This window comes from Schistocerca cancellata, chromosome 8, assembly GCF_023864275.1.
Source record: "Schistocerca cancellata isolate TAMUIC-IGC-003103 chromosome 8, iqSchCanc2.1, whole genome shotgun sequence".
Lineage (NCBI taxonomy): Eukaryota > Metazoa > Arthropoda > Insecta > Orthoptera > Acrididae > Schistocerca > Schistocerca cancellata.
This window is the reverse complement of record NC_064633.1, coordinates 483,287,796-483,309,042: the sequence shown is the minus strand read 5'-3', so window position 1 is coordinate 483,309,042 and position 21,247 is coordinate 483,287,796. Positions and strand designations below refer to the sequence as shown.

Below are 21,247 nucleotides of genomic sequence, written 5' to 3'. Positions count from 1 at the left end.
TTGCCGAAAACCGCGTTCCGATATGCGTAACCGTACACAAAATAAAAGGGGTGTTATACATTGCGTGAAATTAATTTTACTGCAGTCATTGTCACGCATTAGAAATATAATTTTATCACAATCACTATTACATATGATCCGATGAAAGCTTCCTCTTGTGTTCCCTACAGAAGACATCCAGCACTTCCTCAGTGTTCATCGTAGATACTACGTCCATGTTTTTTATTTAAACGATCTTCTGTCACCCTGCTGAAAAGAAATGTCTTCAGACGGTGAAAGATTGAGAAAGATCTCTCTGCAGTGCTGGCTGTTACAGAAAATATGCACAATAACTGACACAAAACTAATACTTAGCAGGATCGTTGCTCTTTTACAGGCCTCTACAAAGTACTGGAGACTATTTAATATTTTCGTCACTTGTTGCCAAATTTGTCGCTCGTCCTTCAGAGCTACAAAACAAGGCAGATTGTCTTTGTATGGTTCAATACTTCGTAAAACATGCTCTGTATCTTTATCACTAAAGTTTTGCGACAGCCATTTTAGTAGATGTTCGATTCTTTGTAGCTGACTTGTAGGGAGTATTACTGACATTTCGTTTAACAAATGATCAAGAAAGGGTATGAACCCTGCCAGACGGTAATACTCTTCTACAAGCCGTGTTTGAAAACTGAATCTGGTGGTCTCTTCGAAGCAGAGCTGTACACTGCTTCGTAAACATAAGCATTTCCGAAAGTTAGCAGTTGATTAAGAATAGTGTCTGTTTATCTATATATTCAGTTAGTTTTTACCTGCAGCTTTGTTCGCGTATCAGTAGTATTATTGTGATGAGTAAGTAATTGAGAAGCACAGCTCGCGATGTGCGCCTCCCCTACACTGCCCCATCGCAGGAAGACAGGTGTTAGAAGTTTTTGCATGTCTATTGCATCACGGCACCGACACGAATGCATCGATGTCAATGCAGATTTTTTATTTATTTGAAGGCTACTTTAATCAGAACTGTCGTGACATGTGTCTGATGAAAGTTTGTTCAGCCGTTTAAAGATAAGCTGCTATTCAAAGAAGTTTGTCGGCAGCAACAAGCTGCCAAATTAACACGTGGTACAGAATTTGATGTCATACTACAATATGGATCACAAAAATCTCTAACGAAGTTCCATGAGAACATATGTTTATCTTTTATTTTTCACCATAATCACCATTTTTGTGATGTCTTTCGGTTTCGCTACACCAGGTGTAATCAAAAGACAAAAAATATTGGGGGTGAACCACAAAAGCTAAGCATAGCTCTCGTGAACTGTCGTGTAGACATTTTTGAAATCTACAGTTTCATACATGCCAATTTGACGTAGCTCTTATTGCCTGCGCAACGTATTATAAATGAGTGCATTGACAACAAAGATTTTTCAGCCTTGATTCACTGTTATCGACTATTATCAACTCTGCCTACTGATTTAATTTTTTTAAAAGTAGCCTATGTTCTTTCTCAGGGTTCAAAGTATCTCCATACCAAACTTAATCAAATTCAGTTCATTTATATGAATGTGTGGTGTCTGTTCCGGGCGAAAAAGGGACACCAGGTACAATTCGCAGCTGTGATACATATAATGTAATTGAAGAGTGATGGGGGAGAAAGGAAAGGAACTAATGATGTTAATTGCATCGGGACTTTATGCCGAATGAGTTGCGACTAGTCAAATCGTGTGCTGGACTGAGTCTCGAAGCCAGGAACCCCTACTTACTAGGCAGTTGCGTTAAGCTTTTTTTTTTCGTTCGTTGTATCTGCTCGGAGCGGACGTCGCATGACACCTGTGTCAGTTCGTTGTTGATCCATTAACTCAGTTCTTTTATTACAGAGGGCAGCTAACCCTCTTTGACCGAACACGCTTTTTTTTTTTTGTTCGTTATTGATCGTTGTGTTTGGTCGTTGCGGACGTCGCAAGGCATCCTGTTCAAATTGGGTGGTTGATCGTTCCACTCAGTTTTTTATTACAGAGGCCAACCGGCTCTCTGACCGAACACGCTGAGCTACCGTGCCGGCGACACGCTGAGTTACCGTGCCGGCAAGCGTTGAGCCACCCAGTCACATCAGTGATTGCACATACGCAGACTATCTCGGTACGCTCGCCGGTTGATCCACGTTCCCATGTAGTGTTACGTATTCACAATCCCCGTCCATTCCTCCATGTTCGCTAATTTAAGATTCCCGCTAGCAGTCGCTCATCGAGGCGAATTAAATATATGAACGTGCGGTGTCATTTCGTTTGGAAGAGCAACTGCCTAATTGATAGGAGATTCCGGGTTTGAGTCCATATTTTCACTCGTCGTCGCTGAGTCTACATAAAGTCTCAACGCAGCTCATATCATTAGTACCTTACCTTTCCTTTCCTTTCTCCGCCCTCCAAATTCAGTTACGTAATAAATTCGATTCAGTGGTTCTGCCTTGAAAAGGTGACAGATGAGTTACTTTCACATTTATAATATTGGTGTCTTATGGATTACTTATTTTGCCTTTCAACAAAACTTGAAGTGCCAGTCATGACTGAAATACGCTAGTTCCTGATAAAAACGTCAAACAGGACACAAGGCACTATTTACCAATCAGAGAACATTGGCGAAACCGAGCATGGTGAAGCAGTGGTTAGTACACTGGACTCACATTTCGGAGGACGACTGTTCGAACGCGTATCCATCCATTCTGGTTTAGGTTTCCCGTGATTTTCCTAAATCGCCTCTGGCAAATGCTGGGATTGTTCTTTTAAAAGGTCACGGCCGACTTCCTTCTCCATCCGTCCCTAATCAGATGGGACCGATGATCTCGCTGTTTGGTCCTCATCCCAAAATCAACCGAGCAATCAACTTTGGCGATATGTCAAGGCGCATAGAATAACTAACGTACTGATTGTAAGAAGTCTGACTACAATGGAAAATCGAAACGTGTGCTTATAATAGTAACTCGTGGCAGTACTATTTCTTACTAACCAGGAAAAGAATCCCGACAGATCAAATATTTACCGAAAATATCTGAATGTGTGAGCCTCAATGCACAAAGTAAAATATTTAACTGTACTTCCATAGCGAGTAAAACCGACACAATAGCTCATTTATCTGCTACACAATTACGATACGATGAACGATATCGTAAAAATTAGCAACTGTGCATAAGTACTACCGACAGCTATAGAATGAAATTACGACAGTGAAAATTTGTGCCACACAGGGACTCGAACCTGGATTTCCCGCTTACCAAGGGCGGTCGCCTCACTTTTTTTTATTATTCCACAAAAACAGTAACAAAAACTATCTGACAATGAAATGACGTAAATTAGATGGCAGATAATTGCAGTCATAAATTACAGCATTCATAGAATGAGGAATGATATTCAGTTTTTAGCAGTAGCACACATTTACTCCTTCAATGTAACCTTCAACTGGTGGCAGTTCAGCATGCTCATTTTCTTCATTTGCAGCCTAAGGTTCCTCATCATCATTTCCCAGACCCAAACTAATCATCCAGTAAATCCCTGATGTGTGTTCCTTCCAGGGTAAATTACATGGACACAAGAGCAGTCCTTCGCTGTCTTGTTATTTTTTGTCAGTTTCAGCCTTCTAAGCGCATCCTTAGGCAGTTCAAGATCTTCCTTTATAACAGACACCAGATGTTTGCCTTCATATTCTTGTATCTGCTGTACTACTGATTTATTTTTCATGTGTGACTTGCACTTGAGGTAAGGGTCGGGGACATGACCCAACCCATCACCTCTCCACGAGGAATCCACGTGTTCCTACCCTATACCCATTCTGTTGAAGACAATTCGGAGCATGTTACCATATTTATAATTGTGATTCTGATACTGAAGTGTTTTCTCGAATTCATTTTCCAGATGCATCTTGTATTCAATATGTTCATTGCTCCCAGTATGGTTAAAAATGTAACTTGTATATTTGCCCATTAACCAAATCACTGTGTTATTTTTTGCCTGAGGATAGTAACTTTCTTCTGCTCTGGAGAAAATGTTAATCGGCACATTATTTGCTGAAGTTCTTGTTATTTGAGCAGTTTTCTTCCTGGTCCACCTCCAGTTGATAATCCTATCTCCACATGTGTACCGATGAGGCACACTATCAACGAGGTTGCATTTGCTGTACAGGTTAGTGTCACTTAAACCGATGGCAAAGAGACTCTGATTAGTGCTGATGATGTTATTGATTACATTGTACCACGCTGTTCTACATCAGACGAAAGACCATCACTACTGATGTTTTTCCAGGCCACATTTCATGCTAGGCCAGCATATTTATTTTCTATTTTATTTTTCCTTTCATGTTTCTGTCTTTCAGCTAAAATTGCCTTTGCTGTAACGTTTTTGAAGTTTAAAAGCTTTTTGCTCAGATAGCTTAGTTCAAGATAAAATTCCCTATGTTTTAGTTTAAAACTTATTTTTGTGTATTTATCGGCGTTTCTACACTTTCTGGCCTGGCAATGTCGTATAGTTTTGCTGTAATGCACCCTGGATCGTTACACATTATGCTCCATGTTCGTTTGACATACAATGCCTTCGCTTTAGACTTGATGTCGGTTAGTCCCATTCCTCCATTGCTTGGATCCAACGCTGCTGTTTTCACTGGCACTCGGAACAATTCCCCTTTCCACAAAAACTTTGCTAAGATGGACATCATCGTCTTCGTCACCAATGATGGGATGGGGAAAACTGTGCTATGTAGTAGGCCTTGGATAAAATATACATGTTGATAAACAGTATTCTCTGGAACTAATTTATGCTACGTTGACAGTTTTCAATCAAAGCTCCCTTGATTTTTCTTGCCACCTCCCACCAATTTATTGCTATCATTTTTAAAAGGGAAGTTGTCAATGCTATTCCAAGAGCCTTGTGATCATTAACATGGTTCACCCACCCACTGCGCAAGTTAGGAAGCCGCTTTATATTTAGAAATTTACTTTTGTTTTCATTTACCCACGCACCTGATACAGAACAATATTTTGCAAGTACAATGTCTAGTTGTGTCACATCTGCTTGGTCTCTGATGATTACGCCTACATCGTCCACATAAGCACCTACTATGGTCTTTGTTCCTTGAATGATAATGCCTGTCAGCCTGTGCTGCAGCTGTCTCAGGAAAGGTTCCAGCGATATAACGAACAGGAGCATAGATAAGGGGCTTCCTTGGGTAACATCCCTTTTTATTTCAATTTGTATTGTTAGTGACAGTTAACGGAGATTTGTGCAGTAACACCCATTGCCATGTTCTTGATGAGGTTGATGGTTTTTGGCAGGAAGTCCATTCGGCGCATTGTCTCTCTCAGGTATTTGTGATTAATTTGGTCAAATGCCTTATGGAAGTCTACGAAAAGCAGTCCACATTTTATATTACTTGCCTTTGTTAGTGCAATGACATCACAATACAAAACCGCAGGTTGCACAATCGTCCTTCTAAAAGCACAAGTCTGCTGTTGGCCTATGATGACAGCAATGCATGGTGTAAAGCAATTATTAATTACTTTATAATCCGAATTTAAAAGTGAAATCGGCAGTAGGTTGTTTCTTTTTTTGCAGCCTCTGTTCTTAGGGATCAACACGATTTTTGCAGGCACTGGATTTCCCTGAAAGACTTCATTGACAATTTCGGTGAACTTTTCTCCTATTAGGCCTTTTGGCTCTCTGTGCACGACTCAGGGTCACACTCAAACTTCCATATGTCGTCAACCATGCGTCTACCATGTTTCGTAACGGCTGCAGTCACCACAGGGCGTATTCCTTTGGACATGCAAATCGTATTGTTTTTATAGCAGTCAGAAAAAAAGAAACAAGAACGCATGACACAACAAGTCACACCTGGTCCCGTTAATAGCAGGCTTCCTGCGTTTTTTGAACTCACAATTACCTGATGCCTGCAAGAAACATTTTGATTATGCCGAGATTCATAGTCTCTTCTCTTTTCGGGACTGTCTGGAGGCCACATGTCTCCGCCCCCCCCCCCCCTCTGAATCCACATTTGGTGGAATGGTACATTTCTTAACTGGACACAGATCTCACCTCACACATTCAAACCACAAACCACATGAGTCTGACACAGACACCTACTTGCACATGTATGGAAGATGGTTCCCCAGAACACACTGTCATCTTCTGTAGGCATTACCCAAACAACAGAATTACGCTAAGACTACCCAGAAACATAAGGATAGAAGGAATGAATTGATATCTGTGCCATAACCAGGAGCTGAACCCGAGTCTGCTAATTACTAGGCACATGATCTAACCAGTACGCCATCATAGCATCGTGGCTGTCCATTGCCCTCCTGAACATAAACTTCAGTTCACACCTTCACCCCATTTTCCCCTTGTTTCATCGTCAGTATTGCTGAGGCTCTCCAACATTAGAGTAACACCCAGCTTTGTACATAAAGGGAAAATCCTACCTGTATCTCTGGCATAGGTGACCTATTGATTTGATGGAATTACATCTTCCTAGAGACGTGAGAGTCTCATCTTTATCATCAATAAGGATTGAAGCTGAAGCAACGAATTAAAATCTATTCCACAGCCAGTACTTAAACCCCAGTCTCCTTAATAGGGAGACATGCCAAACACTACAGCACTGTAGCGTTGTGACTATCACATCTGTGCAGACTGCCTTCTTCCAGTGCCGTGCCTAACATAAACTTCAGTTCATACCTTCAGCCCATTTTCCCCTCCTGAAATCGTCAGTATTGCCGAGATTCTGCAACATTGTAATATTACCCCAGCTTTATACAAAAAGGGGGAAATCATGCCCGTGCCTCAGGTGTGTGACTTGAAGTTGTCTTAGGGAGGGCACTGGACTGGGGTGGTCCATGCAACAGTGGTAGCCACAGTGATATAGTGGTGTGGTGGTTAGCACATCTGCACCTGCTTTCAAGTCTGGCAATAGCATAATTTTTAATTTATTGCTTCAGCTCGTATTGTCATTGAAGATAAAGTTGAGACTCGTATGTCTCCAGGAAAATGTAATTCCATCAGATCAATACATAGAAACAAACATACGCAGAAATAAGAGACAAAGAAGAATGGGCACAATTAAATGCATTAAAAAACAGTATTTCAAAAACAACAACACCTGCAGACACGATGTAACAGACATGCCTATAAGCAATGTAACAACATCTCTGGAGGATGGAGAGCCACACTCACTGTGACAGCGAAAACATTGACACTGAAGATGTAACGGTAAATAAGACACTTAGAACTATAAAACAGTTATATGAATTTGTGGTATCGTTGTTTCACACATATGCAAAAGAACAGACACCCCATGAATACTATCGAATATTTATGGGACATATTCGACAGGTCAATTCATACACATAATCCTGCACTAGCAACACTTTTGCAGTTATGAACGGATGTAGAGGCAGAATGGCTCAATATTTATGCATGGGACATCCAATGACTTGCTGCGTCCATGACAGGTCGAGTTGCAGACCTGTGGTGGCAAAAGGAGGTCCGACATGATATTAGGAGGTAGCTCATGACTTTTGTTACCTCAGTGTATAATGCAAGTATGCAGGATGCCATGGCAGCTCGCATTAAATTACAGTTTACAGTGAGAAACACTGAGGTTACAAAATTCATGGGATACCTCCTAATACTGTGTTGAAATAAAATGAAATGTCGTGTGGCTAGGATCTCCTGTCAGGCAGGCCAGTCGTCTGGTGTAAGTCTTTTGAGTTGACGCCACTTCGCCGACTTGCGTGTCGATGAGGATGAAATGATGATGAAGGCAACACAACACCCGGTCCCCGAGCAGAGACAATCTCCGACCCTGCCAGGAATCAAACCTGGGCATGGCATTCTGCCATGCTGGCCACTCAGCTATGGAGGCAGACAATACTGTGTCGGATCTCGACTTGTGTGGTGTAGTACAGCAACTTGACGTGGCATGTACTCTGCAAGTTGTTGGAAGCCCCTGCAGAAATATTGAACCATGCTTCCTCTATAACCACCCATAATTCCGAAAGTATTGCTGGTGCAGAATTTTATGCCTGAACTGACATCATGGTTATGTTCTATAAATGTTCGATGGCTGTCATGTTGGGTGCTTGGATTGTCCAGAATGTTCTTGAAACCAGTCGCAAACAACTGTGGCCCATTGGCATGGTGCACTGTCATTCATAAAAATCCCGTTGTTGTTTGGAAACACAAAGTCCATGAATGGCTGCGAATGGCCTCTATGCAGCTGAACATAACCATTCCAGTCAATGATCCGTTCATGTGGACAAGAGGACCCAGTCCATTCTGTATAAACACAGCCCACACAATTATGGACCAACCACCAGCTTGCATAGTATCTTGTTGACAACCTGGGTCCATAGATTCGTGGGGTCAGCTCTTACAAACTGAAATCGAGACTCATCTAACCACACCAAGGTCCTCTAATCACTATGCTCCAACTGATATGGTCACAAGAACAGAGGAGGCATTGCAGATGATGTCGTGCTGTCAGCAAAGGCACCCATGTTGGTCATCTCCTACCATAGCCCATTAACGCCGCACTGTCCTAACAGATATGTTCATCGTACATTCAACATTGATTTCTGCGGTTATTTCACCCAGTGTTGTCTGTAAGTATTGAAAATGCTACACAAAAGCTGCTGCTCTCGCTCGTTAAGTGAACGCCATTGATCACTGTGTTGTCTGTGGTGAGAGGTAACGGCTGATGTTTGGTATTCTCGCACACTCTTGACACTGTGCATTTTGGAATATTGAACTCCCTAATAGTTTACGAAATGGTGTGTCCCATGTGGAATGATAGTGACAAAACAAACTCTGTTATATTTATGTAGGAATTTAAGAAGGGCAACAGTAACTTTAAATCCCCAAAGCCACAAATAAATTTCCATTTCACTTTAATATTTTCTCTAAAATACTATATCTACATGATTACTCTGCAGTTCAGAATGAAGTGTGGCAGAGAGCTCATCGAACCACCCTGTAAGCTACTTCTCTACCATTCTAAACAAACAGTTTTTATCATTACACTGAAATAAAAAATACTTTCATAGTATTGTCTGTTCTGCTGAAATGCAAACATCAGAAAGATAATACTATACATTTCAATTCGTCTTAACACTGGGACCGCCGAGTGGTCAATTTGACCACTTTTTATATTTTAATATGTTATTATTCGGTCAATTTCTAATCTATGCTGTTGTGAGCTCATGACTTTTCCTAGACGTTTATGTAATCATATAAATAGTCCAATATTTATTTTATCTTCATTAGGTTTCTATGAATGACCACTTATACTTAAAACCGCTGAGTGGTCACTTTGACCACATTACATGTATATTTGAAAACATATTATTTAAAGATTGTTGTGCGTCACTCCCCGGATTTATTTTTAGCAACAATGCTATTATTGTTGAATGTACTAAATATGTTGGTTACTGAAGTTTATGCGCATTGTTTGAATTTAAAAGCTCAACAATGCAATATGTCATTTATTGTTTTGCTATTGGGTTTCGCATAAACAAGACTGATTATTTGAGTACTGGTCTCAGAGCAGTAGACATGGCTCAGATGTCACAGTGATACAAACCATGGCCACGGCCACTTTCAGATGAAGAAATTGTCACACTTTTGTATGAATCGGATGCTGAAAATGATCCTGAAGTTGGGGATCTTGTGGAAGATTCTGCAGATGAAGATTACCAACCCGTCACTAATGTGGAGAATGACAGCTCCAAGACTGAAGATGAAGGTAATTTACATTCACTTATATTATTATTATTGTTATTATTATTATTATTACTATATAAATAATGATCACTATTATAACTGAGCTGACACTTCTACTGCTACTTCTGTTACTGCAATTTTATTGTGTGGTATGTTATCTTTATAATGAGTTGTAGCTTTCTAATTGTCTCTTTCATCAGGCAGTTGCTGAACCAGGGCCAAGCAGTAATATAAACAATGGTAGAGAAGGACCTACCCTGGGTAAAAAAAGAACTGCACCTCCTATAAGTGGACCAATACAGAATCGACATAGAAGAGGAGAATGAAGTGAGGGTTCACTTCCAGAACCTGGCTCAAAACTCCTGGGGAAGGACAGGATCAAGGAGTGGACTGTAGCAGACTTCAGTGTTACTACTCCAGGTAGGATAGGTCAACAGAATATATTGAAAGAAACATGGGGACCTACTCCACACGTAAAGTGGCACGTCTCAAATGATAATGTTTCGAGTGCCTGGCGCCTTTTAGTTGATCAATCAATGTTGAAATGCACAGAAGCAGAGGCACAACGGCTTCTTGGAAATGATTCCTGGAGTTTGCGTTTAGAAGAATTAGATGCATTTCTTGCTTTATTATATGTTCGTGGTGCACTAGGTGCCAGATGTATTGAAGTAGATGAGTTGTGGTCGAAAAAGTGGGGAGCCCCATTTTTCACTGACACAACGAGCAGAAACGGGTTTCGAGAAATTTTGAAATATCTGTGGTTTGATGAAAAAAAAATACACGGTCGGAACGTTTGAAAAGTGACAAATTTGCACTTATATCAACTACTTGGAACCATTTTATAGTAAACTGTCAGTTGAAATACATACCTGGATCAAATGTCACTGTGGACAAACAACTTTTCCCCAGCAGAACCAGGTGTCCGTATTTGCAGTATATGCCGAATAAGCCTGATAAATTCGGAATCAAATCCTGGCTTCTAGCGGATGTAGAAACAAAATATCTTTGTAATGGGTTCCCTTACGTAGGAAAGAACGAACAGAGGGCACCTAATGGGAAACTTCCAGAACAAGTAGTAATGAAGTTGGTAGCTCCATATCGCTATAAGGGGCGAAATGTGACTAGTGATAATTTTTTCACTACGGTCACACTTGGGGAGAGACTGGAAAAAGAGAAAACTAGTCTTGTCGGCACTATCAACCGTGCAAGAAAAGAAATTCCAAACACTATAAAAAAAAATGAAAACTTCTCTTTATATGTCTGTTCTCTTGAAAAGGGAAGGTGGTACTCTGACTGTTTACCAAGGGAAAAAGAAGAAAAATGTTCTTCTGTATATCACCATGCACACAGATGTTGAAATACGAAATAATTCGAAACACCTTCCCGAAACAGTGAGCTTCTACAGTAGCACAAAATTTGCTGCAGATGTCTTGGACCAGATGACGAGGAAATATTCTGTCCGCTCTGGTACTCGTCGATGGCCTGTACACGTATTTCACAGTATCCTTGATTTAGCAGCCATCAACGCATGGATCATTTTCAAGCTAGTGACAGGGATCAAAATAAGTAGGAGGAATTTCATCCTAAATCTAGCAGAATAATTACGTAGAGCCTATATGGAAACCAGAAATCAGGAAAGGATGCCAAGGGATGGAAAAGAAAAGGAAGAAAAGGACGATGGAGAAGAGGCGGAAATTCCTGCGAAAGTAAGATAACAATGCCAAACGAGGAAATGCAGAAACAAGACAAATGAAGTGTGCAGTAAATGCAAGAGATATGTTTGTGGGCCGTATACATATAAAGTAATAAAGACAGTAGTTTGTAATGCTTGTAAGTAGGATTAGGTACTATACATGGTCATAATTTTTGTTAATGGTCTTTCTCTTAACATATTCATGGGTACTTAGTTTCTCCAGTAAGATTAATTTCTATTAATTTTAAAACTACTGCAGTACAATTAGTATGGTTGTAGATAAATATTGTGAGCTATGTTCTTTAATAGTAGTAATATTATGTTCCCATTGTTGTTGTAAAATACAATATTGTTATTAAACGTAATTAAAGTGATACATTGTTATCAAGGTCATTAATATTTACATTTACATTAAACAGCACAGCATGTACTTACAAAGAAAGTGGTCACTTTGACCACATCGGCGATTCTAAGTATAGTACTAGTTCCGGCGGTTCTAATGTTAATCCATTTCGTCACTTCAAACGATGGTGTGCTACCTTTTGCAATTAAGTAATTATAAGGAGTTCCTGAATACTAGAACAACATTTCAGTCGGACTGTTTCAGAATTTTATAAGGTATTTATTTACTTAGTAGAAGACTAAGCATATTGTTCTGGCATGACGCAAACTTTCCACGTACATAAACAAACGATTCTAATCTACGCTGTCGGACTAAACGGCGCAGAGCCATCTATCAGCTGTTGCTGAAGCGATGGGGGGAAGCGACGTCGTGCAAAAATATCTTTCAACTTTCGTAGCTTGCACGTACGTTGTCATGACAGTGCGCAAGTAGAGTGTTTCCACAACGTTTAAGTTGATTAACGCGAGTGGTGGTGGGAGAATGCTCGTATGTAAGAAGACCATGCGTGGAAACCCGGGTTGACACATGTCATTTGATGCCTCAGGTGAGATTCGACATCGATGGCACTACGTGTCGATAGATCGATGTATCGATGCATAGAAACGTTTGTTGGTATAGTTTTGTAGTAGTTTGTGTAATGCTGTTTATTAAAAATAAGGAAATCCATAACAGCAAAGACATAGAATGAAATGCAATGCCTCGGATTCTAATATTCGCCGACGGAGAACTTTGTTTAGGTAATAACATTTCTTTGTTGGCTTGTTGATGCTCTTATCCGTCAACGGAACCTCGTAAGTATAATACAAACTTATTGTTTGCAGGTTACAAATGGTTTAAACACAAACATAAACCAAAAAGCCGCACTACAAGCCATGGCACATACTCAGCGAGTTCCAATTTATGGAACCAGACCACCATGCGCTACACCTACTCGCTTGGAAGAGTGGCATTCTCGTCTGCGGACGATACGACTTGAAAGAGCACGTAAACCGGACAAGCCAGAGGATTTCGTCGTCTATGAAGGCTCAGATGAGGAAGATAACGCTGTTGCCGAGAAAGAAATTCTTCGAACTTCGTACAATTTTGTGGACTTTGTGAGAGGACGTGAGCTGGGTGGGAATGACACCAGATGTGTGCGTGCTGAATATGCTTCACGTCACATACTTACACATGAAATGTTTAAAGAATATTCTGTATCTCTTAATAACATGAACAAGGTGTTTTGTTCGCAGTGGCTGAGCGACAGACAAGTTGTCTTTGGCACGAAATGCAACAAGGTAAAACGGAATGTATCCTTTAAGATGAGTCGGTGCAACTTACTTTCTTACATCATCTTAAACATTAATTAATATATTGCTGCAGTATATAGTATGAAAGATTGTAACATGACCATGAAATGAACGATAGTAACACGCGACTATTCTGGATCTTCAAGAAGAGTTCTAATTGTTATTGAATACAAACTGAAAGCTTCTCATGATCATGGCTACAGTGTGTTGTGCTTCTGATATTATAGTAGACAACTGATATTAAATTCTAAAGGAGGCTGATTGATTGATTTACAGAGGGACTTCAAACAACAGTGGTTTTAGCCCACTTTTGCCAGCATTGAAACTGGGTTTATTGTGTGATTTCTCTCCCCATAGTTAATATGGTGTGGTTTCACACCCCCTCCCCCTCCTGACCCCCTTTGGTTCTGCCATGATTACAGTCTGTCTCTTGTTCGAGCCCAGGATTCCAGAACTTGTCGTGAAACGTGACTTCGACATAATTTGATTGCCATGTTTATTAAAGGATATTAATGAATATTTGTAAAATGTAGAGCATTTTTGTTATTATCCTGTAAAGTAAGTTGAATGTTGGCAAATAATTCATTAGTTTCATAATTATTAGTGTGAAACTGTTGACTCTTGATCATCATCCTTTGGGCTGGGATAGTCTATTTAAAGTAAATGTGTTTTCTATGAGGTGATACAACGGTGCCCCACCTATTTCTGTAAGTGACAGTTTCAAAAACCTTGTTTACTATTATCAGCTTTTAAAGTTACTTCAAAATAATGCTAAATAGCACGCTGTGCTTGTTTTAAGAACATGCATGTATTTCAACTAGTGGGATATTATAGTGTAAGTCTGTGAATACACTTTATCTTGAACTCCCAAGTTCCGAACTGACAGAGGTTAGAAGGCTTCAGACAAATAGTTTTTTTGTGTGATTGGCTCCAACTTTAGCTGTCAGTGGTGCGGTGTATAGTAGTGTTTTAGTGTGGGCATGGCTGAAAGCACTTCCATTTAGTCATTGTGTGATTTGTAGCATTAAATATGACTATTGAAATGTTGTTATCAGGAACATTGCTATGTTATACCAGTTTCATATTGGAATACACAAAATTTTTAAATGTCTGTTAGCATGGTGTTTCTCACATGTATTTGTAGTCAGTCACTGTGAAGAGCAAAGTAGAGGGGCTGCACTGTGTGAGGGAGGTGGTGCTTGACTGTGAGGGAGGTGCCCCGTCTCCAAACTGCTCCTCGCACTGTGAGAGTCAGTGTATGGGATGGGGCCTACTTGAATCGTACTGTCAGCACCCTTCCTCTCCTCTTTCTAAGTGACATCACTTTTATGATAATCATCTGAGATATGTGAGCATTTGTCATGCTTTCAACAAGTAATATGTAGTAATACAGAAGAATATTGATAATCAAGTATAACAGGGATTATGAATAAAACAACAGTTGCTGATAATGCTTCAACTTAAACTAAGGCTTTTGTATAAGTAATATAAAAGTAAGGGACAAATTATGCTCCTAATTTAGTTGTCTTCCCTGCAGATGTGATCTGTCCTTCAATTTTGTTTAATATAGCTTATTTATTCAGTTGTTCATATCAAACTACTCGCAAAAGCTCAGAAAAAATGGTTTAGCCATCCATTCTGTTGTTTTACATGTCTGTAGCTAAGTAACAGAGTTGCCATTGCCTGTTTATATGGTATTTCAACTACTGTCTGTGCAGTCTACCTTGACGCCCCAGTGGCAGAATTCCTTACAGCTGCTCCTACATGGAGTATCATGTTAGGTGGTGCATATACACTACTGGCCATTAAAATTGCTACACCAAGAAGAAATGCAGATGATAAACAGGTATTCCCCCCATGAACCATGGACCTTGCCGTTGGTGGGGAGGCTTGCGTGCCCTAGCGATACAGATAGCTGTACCGTAGGTGCAACCACAATGGAGGGGTATCTGTTGAGAGGCCAGACAAACGCGTGGGTCCTGAAGAGGGGCAGCAGCCTTTTCAGTAGTTGCAGGGGCAACAGTCTGGATGATTGACTGATCTGGCCTTGTAACACTAACCAAAACGGCCTTGCTGTGCTGGTACTGCGAACGGCTGAAACCAAGGGGAAACTACAGCCGTAATTTTTCCCGAGGGCATGCAGCTTTACTGTATGGTTTATGATGATGGCGTCCTCTTGGGTAAAATATTCCGGAGGTAAAATAGTCCCCCATTCGGATCTCCAGGCGGGGACTACTCAAGAGGACGTCATTATCAGGAGAAAGAAAACTGGCATTCTACGGATCGGAGTGTGGAATGTCAGATCCCTTAATCGGGCAGGTAGGTTAGAAAATTTAAAAAGGGAAATGGATATGTTAAAGTTAGGTATAGTGGGAATTAGTGAAGTTCGGTGGCAGGAGGAACAAGACTTTTGGTCAGGCGAATACAGGGTTATAAATACAAAGTCCAATAGGGGTAATGCAGGAGTTGGTTTAATAATGAATAAAACAATAGGAGTGCGGGTAAGCTACTACAAACAGCATAGTGAACGTATTATATTGGCCAAGATAGACACGAAGCCCATGCCTACTACAGTAGTACAAGTTTATATGCCAACTAGCTCTGCAGATGACGAAAAAATTGAAGAAATGTATGATGGGATAAAAGAAATTATTCAGGTAGTGAAGAGAGATGAAAATTTAATAGTCATGGGTGACTGGAATTCGTCAGTAGGAAAAGGGAGAGAAGGAAACATAGTAGGTGAATATGGATTGGGGGTAAGAAATGAAAGAGGAAGCCACCTGGTAGAATTTTGCACAGAGCACAACTTAATCATAGCTAACACTTGGTTCAAGAATCATAAAAGAAGGTTGTATACATGGAAGAAGCCTGGAGATACTGACAGATTTCAGATAGATTATATGATGGTAAGACAGAGATTTAGGAATCAGGTTTTAAATTGTAAGACATTTCCAGGGGCAGATGTCGACTTTGACCACAATCTATTGGTTATGAACTGTAGATTAAAACTGAAGAAACTGCAAAAAGGTGGGAATTTAAGGAGATGGGACCTGGATAAACAGACTAAACGAGAGGTTGTATAGAGTTTCAGGGAGAGAATAATGGAACAAATGGCAGGAATGGGGGAAAGAAATACAGTAGAAAAAGAATGGGTAGCTTTGAGGGATGAAGTAGGGAAGGCAGCAGAGGAACAAGTAGGTAAAAAGACGAGGGCTAGTAGAAATCCTTGGGTAACAGAAGAAATATTGAATTTAATTGATGAAAGGAGAAAATATAAAAATGCAGTAAATGAAGCAGGCAAAAAGGAATACAAACATCTCAAAAATGAGATCGACAGGAAGTGCAAAATGGCTAAGCAGGGGTGGCTAGAGGATAAATGCAAGGATGTAGAGGCTTATCTCACTAGGGGTAAGATAGATACTGCCTACAGGAAAATTAAAGAGACCTTTTAGAGAAAAGAGAACCACTTGTATGAATATCAAGAGCTCAGATGGAAACAAAGTTCTAAGCAAAGAAGGGAAAGCAGAAAGGTGGAAGTAGTATACAGAGGGTCTATACAAGGGTGATGTACTTGAGGACAATATTATGGAATTGGAAGAGGATGTAGATGTAGGTGAATGGGAGATATGATACTGTGTGAAGAGTTTGACAGAGCACTGAAAGACCTGAGTCGAAACAAGGCCCCGGGAGCAGACAACATTCCATTAGAACTACTGACGGCCTTTGAAGAGCCAATCCTGACAAAACCCTACCATCTGTTGAGCAACATGTATGAGACAGGCGAAATTCCCTCAGACTTCAAGCAGAATATAATTTTTCTAATCCCAAAGAAAGCAGGTGTTGACACGTGTGAAAATTACCGAACTATCAGTTTAATAACTCACAGCTGCAAAATACTAACACGAATTCTTTACAGACAAATGGAAAAACAAGTAGAAGCTGACCTTGGGGAAGATCAGTTTGGGTTCCGTAGAAATATTGGAACACGTGAGGCAATACTGGACGCTACGACTTATCTTAGAAGCTAGATTAAGGAAAGGCAAACCTACATTTCTAGCATTTGTAGACTTAGAGAAAGCTTTTGACAATGTTGACTGGAATACTCTCTTTCAAATTCTGAAGGTGGTAGGGGTAAAATGTAGGGAGCGAAAGGCTATTTACAATTTGTATAGAAACCAAATGGCAGTTATGAGAGTTGAGGTGCATGAAAGGGAAGCAGTGGCTGGGAAGGGAGTGCGACAGGGTTGTAGCCTCACCCCGATGTTATTCAATCTGTATATTGAGCAAGCAGTGAAGGAAACAAAAGAAAAATTCGGAGTAGGTATTAAAATCCATGGAGAAGAAATAAAAACGTTGAGATTCGCTGATGACATTGTAATTCTGTCAGAGACAGCAGAGGACATGGAAGAGCAGTTGAACGGAATGGATAGTGTTTTGAAAGGAGGATATAAGATGAACATCAACAAAAGCAAAACAAGGATAATGGAATGTAGTTGAATTAAGTCGGGTGATGCTGAGGCTATTAGATTAGGAAATGAGACACTTAAAGTAGTAAAGGAGTTTTGCTATTTGGGGAGCAAAATAACTGATGATGGTCGAAGTAGAGAGGATATAAAAAGTAGACTGGCAATGGGAAGGAAAGCATTTCTGAAGAAGAGAAATTTGTTAACATCGAGTATAGATTTAAGTGTTAGGAAGTCGTTTATAAAAGTATTTGAATGGCGTGTAGCCATGTATGGAACTGAAAGATGGACGTTAAATAGTTTAGACAAGAAGAGAATAGGAGCTTTCGAAATGTGGTGCTACAGAAGAATGCTGAAGATTAGATGGGTAGATCACATAACTAATGAGGAGGTGTTGAATAGGATTGGGGAGAAGAGAAGCTTTTTGGCACAACATGACTAGAAGAAGGGATCGGTTGGTAGGACATGTTCTAAGGCATCAAGGGATCACCAATTTAGTATTGGAGGGCAGCTTGGAGGGTAAAAATCATAGAGGGAGACCAAGAGATGAATACACCAAGCAGATTCAGAAGGATATAGGTTGCAGTAGGTACTAGGAGATGAAGAAGCTTGCACAGGATAGAGTAGCATGGAGAGCTGCATCAAACCAGTCTCAGGACTGAAGACCACAACAACAACAACAAATGGGTATTCATTGGACAAATATATTATACTAGAAGTGACATGTGTGATTACATTTTCTCGCAATTTGGGTGCATAGATCCTGAGAAATCAGTACCCACAACAACCACCTTTGGCCGTAATAACAATCTTGATACACCTGGGCATTGAGTCAAACAGAGCTTGGATGGCGTGTACAGGTACAGCTGTCCATGCACATCATCAGGAGCAGTGACTGGCACATTGTGACGAGCCAGTTGCTCGGCCAACATTAACCAGACGTTTTCAATAGTGAGAGATCTGGAGAATGTGTGGTCGTGCATTATCCTGTTGAAATGTAGGGTTTTGCAGGGATCGAATGAAGGGTAGAGCCAGGGGTCGTAACACATCTGAAATGTAACGTCCACTGTTCAGATTGCCGTCAATGCGAACAAGAGGTGACTGAGATGTGTAACCAGTGGCACCCCATACCATCACACCGGGTGATACGCCAGTATGGCGATGACGAATACACACTTCCAATGTACGTTCACTGCGATGTCACCAAACACAGATGTGACCATCTTGATGTAGTAAACTGAACCTGGATTCATCTGAAAAAATGACGTTTTGCCATTTGTGCACCCAGGTTCGCCGTTGAGTACACCATCGCTGGCGCTCCTGTCTGTGATGCAGTGTCAAGGGTAACCACAGCCATGGTCTCAGAGTTCATAGTCCATGCTGCTGCAAACGTTGTTGAACTGTTGGTGCAGATGGTTGTTGTCTTGCAAATGTCCCCATCTGTTGACTCCATTACAGCCATGCGGATAAGATGCCTGTCACCTCGACTGCTAGTGATACGAGGCTGTTGGGATCCAGCACGGCGTTCTGTATTACCCTCCTGAACCCACCGATTCCTTATTCTGCTAACAGTCGTTAGATCCCGACCAACGCGAGCAGCAATGTCGCAATACGATAAACCTCAATCGCGATAGGCTACAATCCAATCTTTATCAAAGTCGGAAACGTGATGGTTCGCATTTCTCCTCCTTACACGAGGCATCACAACAACGTTTCACCAGGCAATGCCCGTCAACTGCTGTTTGTGTATGAGAAATCGGTTGGAAATTTTCCTCATGTCAGCATGTTTTAGGTGTCGCCACCGGCGCCAACCTTGTTTGAATGCTCTGAAAAGCTAATCATTTGCATATCACAGCATCTTCTTCCTGTCGGTTAAATTTCGCGCATGTAGCACGTCACCTTCATGGTGTAGCAATTTTAATGGCCAATAGTGTAGTACTTCATCAGATGTATTAATCGTATGTATTAATAGTATGCCGAGTGCATATTTCATTGTTTACTGTTTGGACTCCAACTAAGCTATGACTGGGAGAAGCTGTGCACTGCCGTGGTGATTGTTTCTTGCTGATATTTGAGTCAACAGAAATTCACAATCATCTGAAAAGCTATGCCAGGAAAATGACATAAGACATACCCTGTACCAAAACCAATCGAATAGCCACTATATGGCGGGGGGTGGGGGGGAGCATTGATATTTTTTCCAATGCAATTTTAGCAACCTAAATGCTAGTTCCCATGATTTACTTAAGTTAAAGACTGTGTCTCCATTAGTTAAATTTTCCTGTCACTTGAATCTAAATTGCTATCTTTATTACACTGTCTGAGAAACTTTGTTACTTGCACCAGATTCCTGTATCTTCATATTTTTGTTTCAGGCTCGTAGGCAAGCTGCATTTCTGTGACAGTTGATTTAGTTGGCTTTTTGAGTTGTGTTTAATGTTTATGCTCTTTAAATCTTTGTTCAACACTTATTGTGTGAATTTTAGTTTCAGTTATTTCAAATAAGGAATGAAAAATCAGATTTTTGCATTCAGTCAATGTCTTTTCCCTCGGTGATCTATCCAGGATTTTGCAGATTGTGCGTATTTTTCAATATGGTCCCGTGCCTCCTTCATGACTTTGCCATGGCTGTATTGTATTATAAATACTTCATTCAGACAGTTTTTGTAGTACAGATAATTCCTGAAAGTATGCTGTTCAAAACTCATTGTTTTGTACTTCAATTTCTTGTACACAAATAAAAATGTAGAGAAGGAAAGAAATGATTACCATAATAGTAAAAACAAACATGACGCTAGATACCTTATCTGTTTCATGGAAGGAACCCTTGCTAAACAGTATTCGTTTGTGGCCATAATGCCTTTAGGAAAATCCACTTCCATTGAAAATATATCCATGCGTGACAGCTTTTTGCTGTTAGCAACATCTGTGTTTTGCATCTTTCCACTATTCCTCCAGAGTTTAGATGCCTTTAACAACATAAACTTATAATTTATATACCTTCTATACCATTACTCTCCTGCTGAGCAGTTTTTAAATAAAAGTATATGTAATATTAACTCTTACATCTCCAAGAGGAATAGCAGTTTCCCTACCTGGGTATCACATTCTTTATCTGTTTTCTGTATCAGTTTTGTCTGCATTGGTAAGAACAGTGGCTACTTCACCACCTGCACAATTTAATAATACACCTTTTTCATCTTACAGAACTAGTTGATGCAGTGATTAAGAAACTGGATTCTTAGCTGTCTGGCCACCCAGATTTAGACATTCCGTGGTTTCTGTTGCCAGGATAGATCCTTTTAGAAGGACATGGTTGATTTCCTTTCCCATACTTTTCTAATCTGAACACGTCTTCTTTCTCTGACAGCCTCAGTGTTGATGGCATGTTAGGCTCCATTCTTTTTGCCTCACACACCCCTTTTGATGCAGAAACTAGTTTCAGTCTTGTAGATACGTTCACTGTTTTAAAATAAACATCACCCCAAAGGAGTCATAGTAATTAATGCAGCTAGGAAAGTCACATGCCTCTACAGTGATTGTAAGTGTTATTCTGGAGACATGGAACTGGCATGTGGATACTTCAGGTCTTGCGTAAGAGAGACATGGCATCCTCGCGGATACAGATAAGTGCACAAGTTCATTTTTGAAGGTAGTCATTA

The 21,247-nt window shown here is 40.4% G+C and overlaps 1 protein-coding gene across 1 annotated transcript in view; it reads left to right on the top strand.

Moving 5' to 3' along the window:
• Window positions 1–12,409: 12,409 nt before the first annotated feature.
• LOC126094484 (DDB1- and CUL4-associated factor 12 homolog) overlaps window positions 12,410–21,247 on the top strand; it is a 79,419-nt gene continuing 70,581 nt past the window's right edge. The window contains exons 1-2 of the mRNA XM_049908879.1: window positions 12,410–12,570; window positions 12,655–13,110. Coding sequence (XP_049764836.1) covers window positions 12,706–13,110 — 405 coding nt within the window. The 5' untranslated portion in view covers window positions 12,410–12,570; window positions 12,655–12,705. The remainder of the gene's footprint in view (window positions 12,571–12,654; window positions 13,111–21,247) is intronic.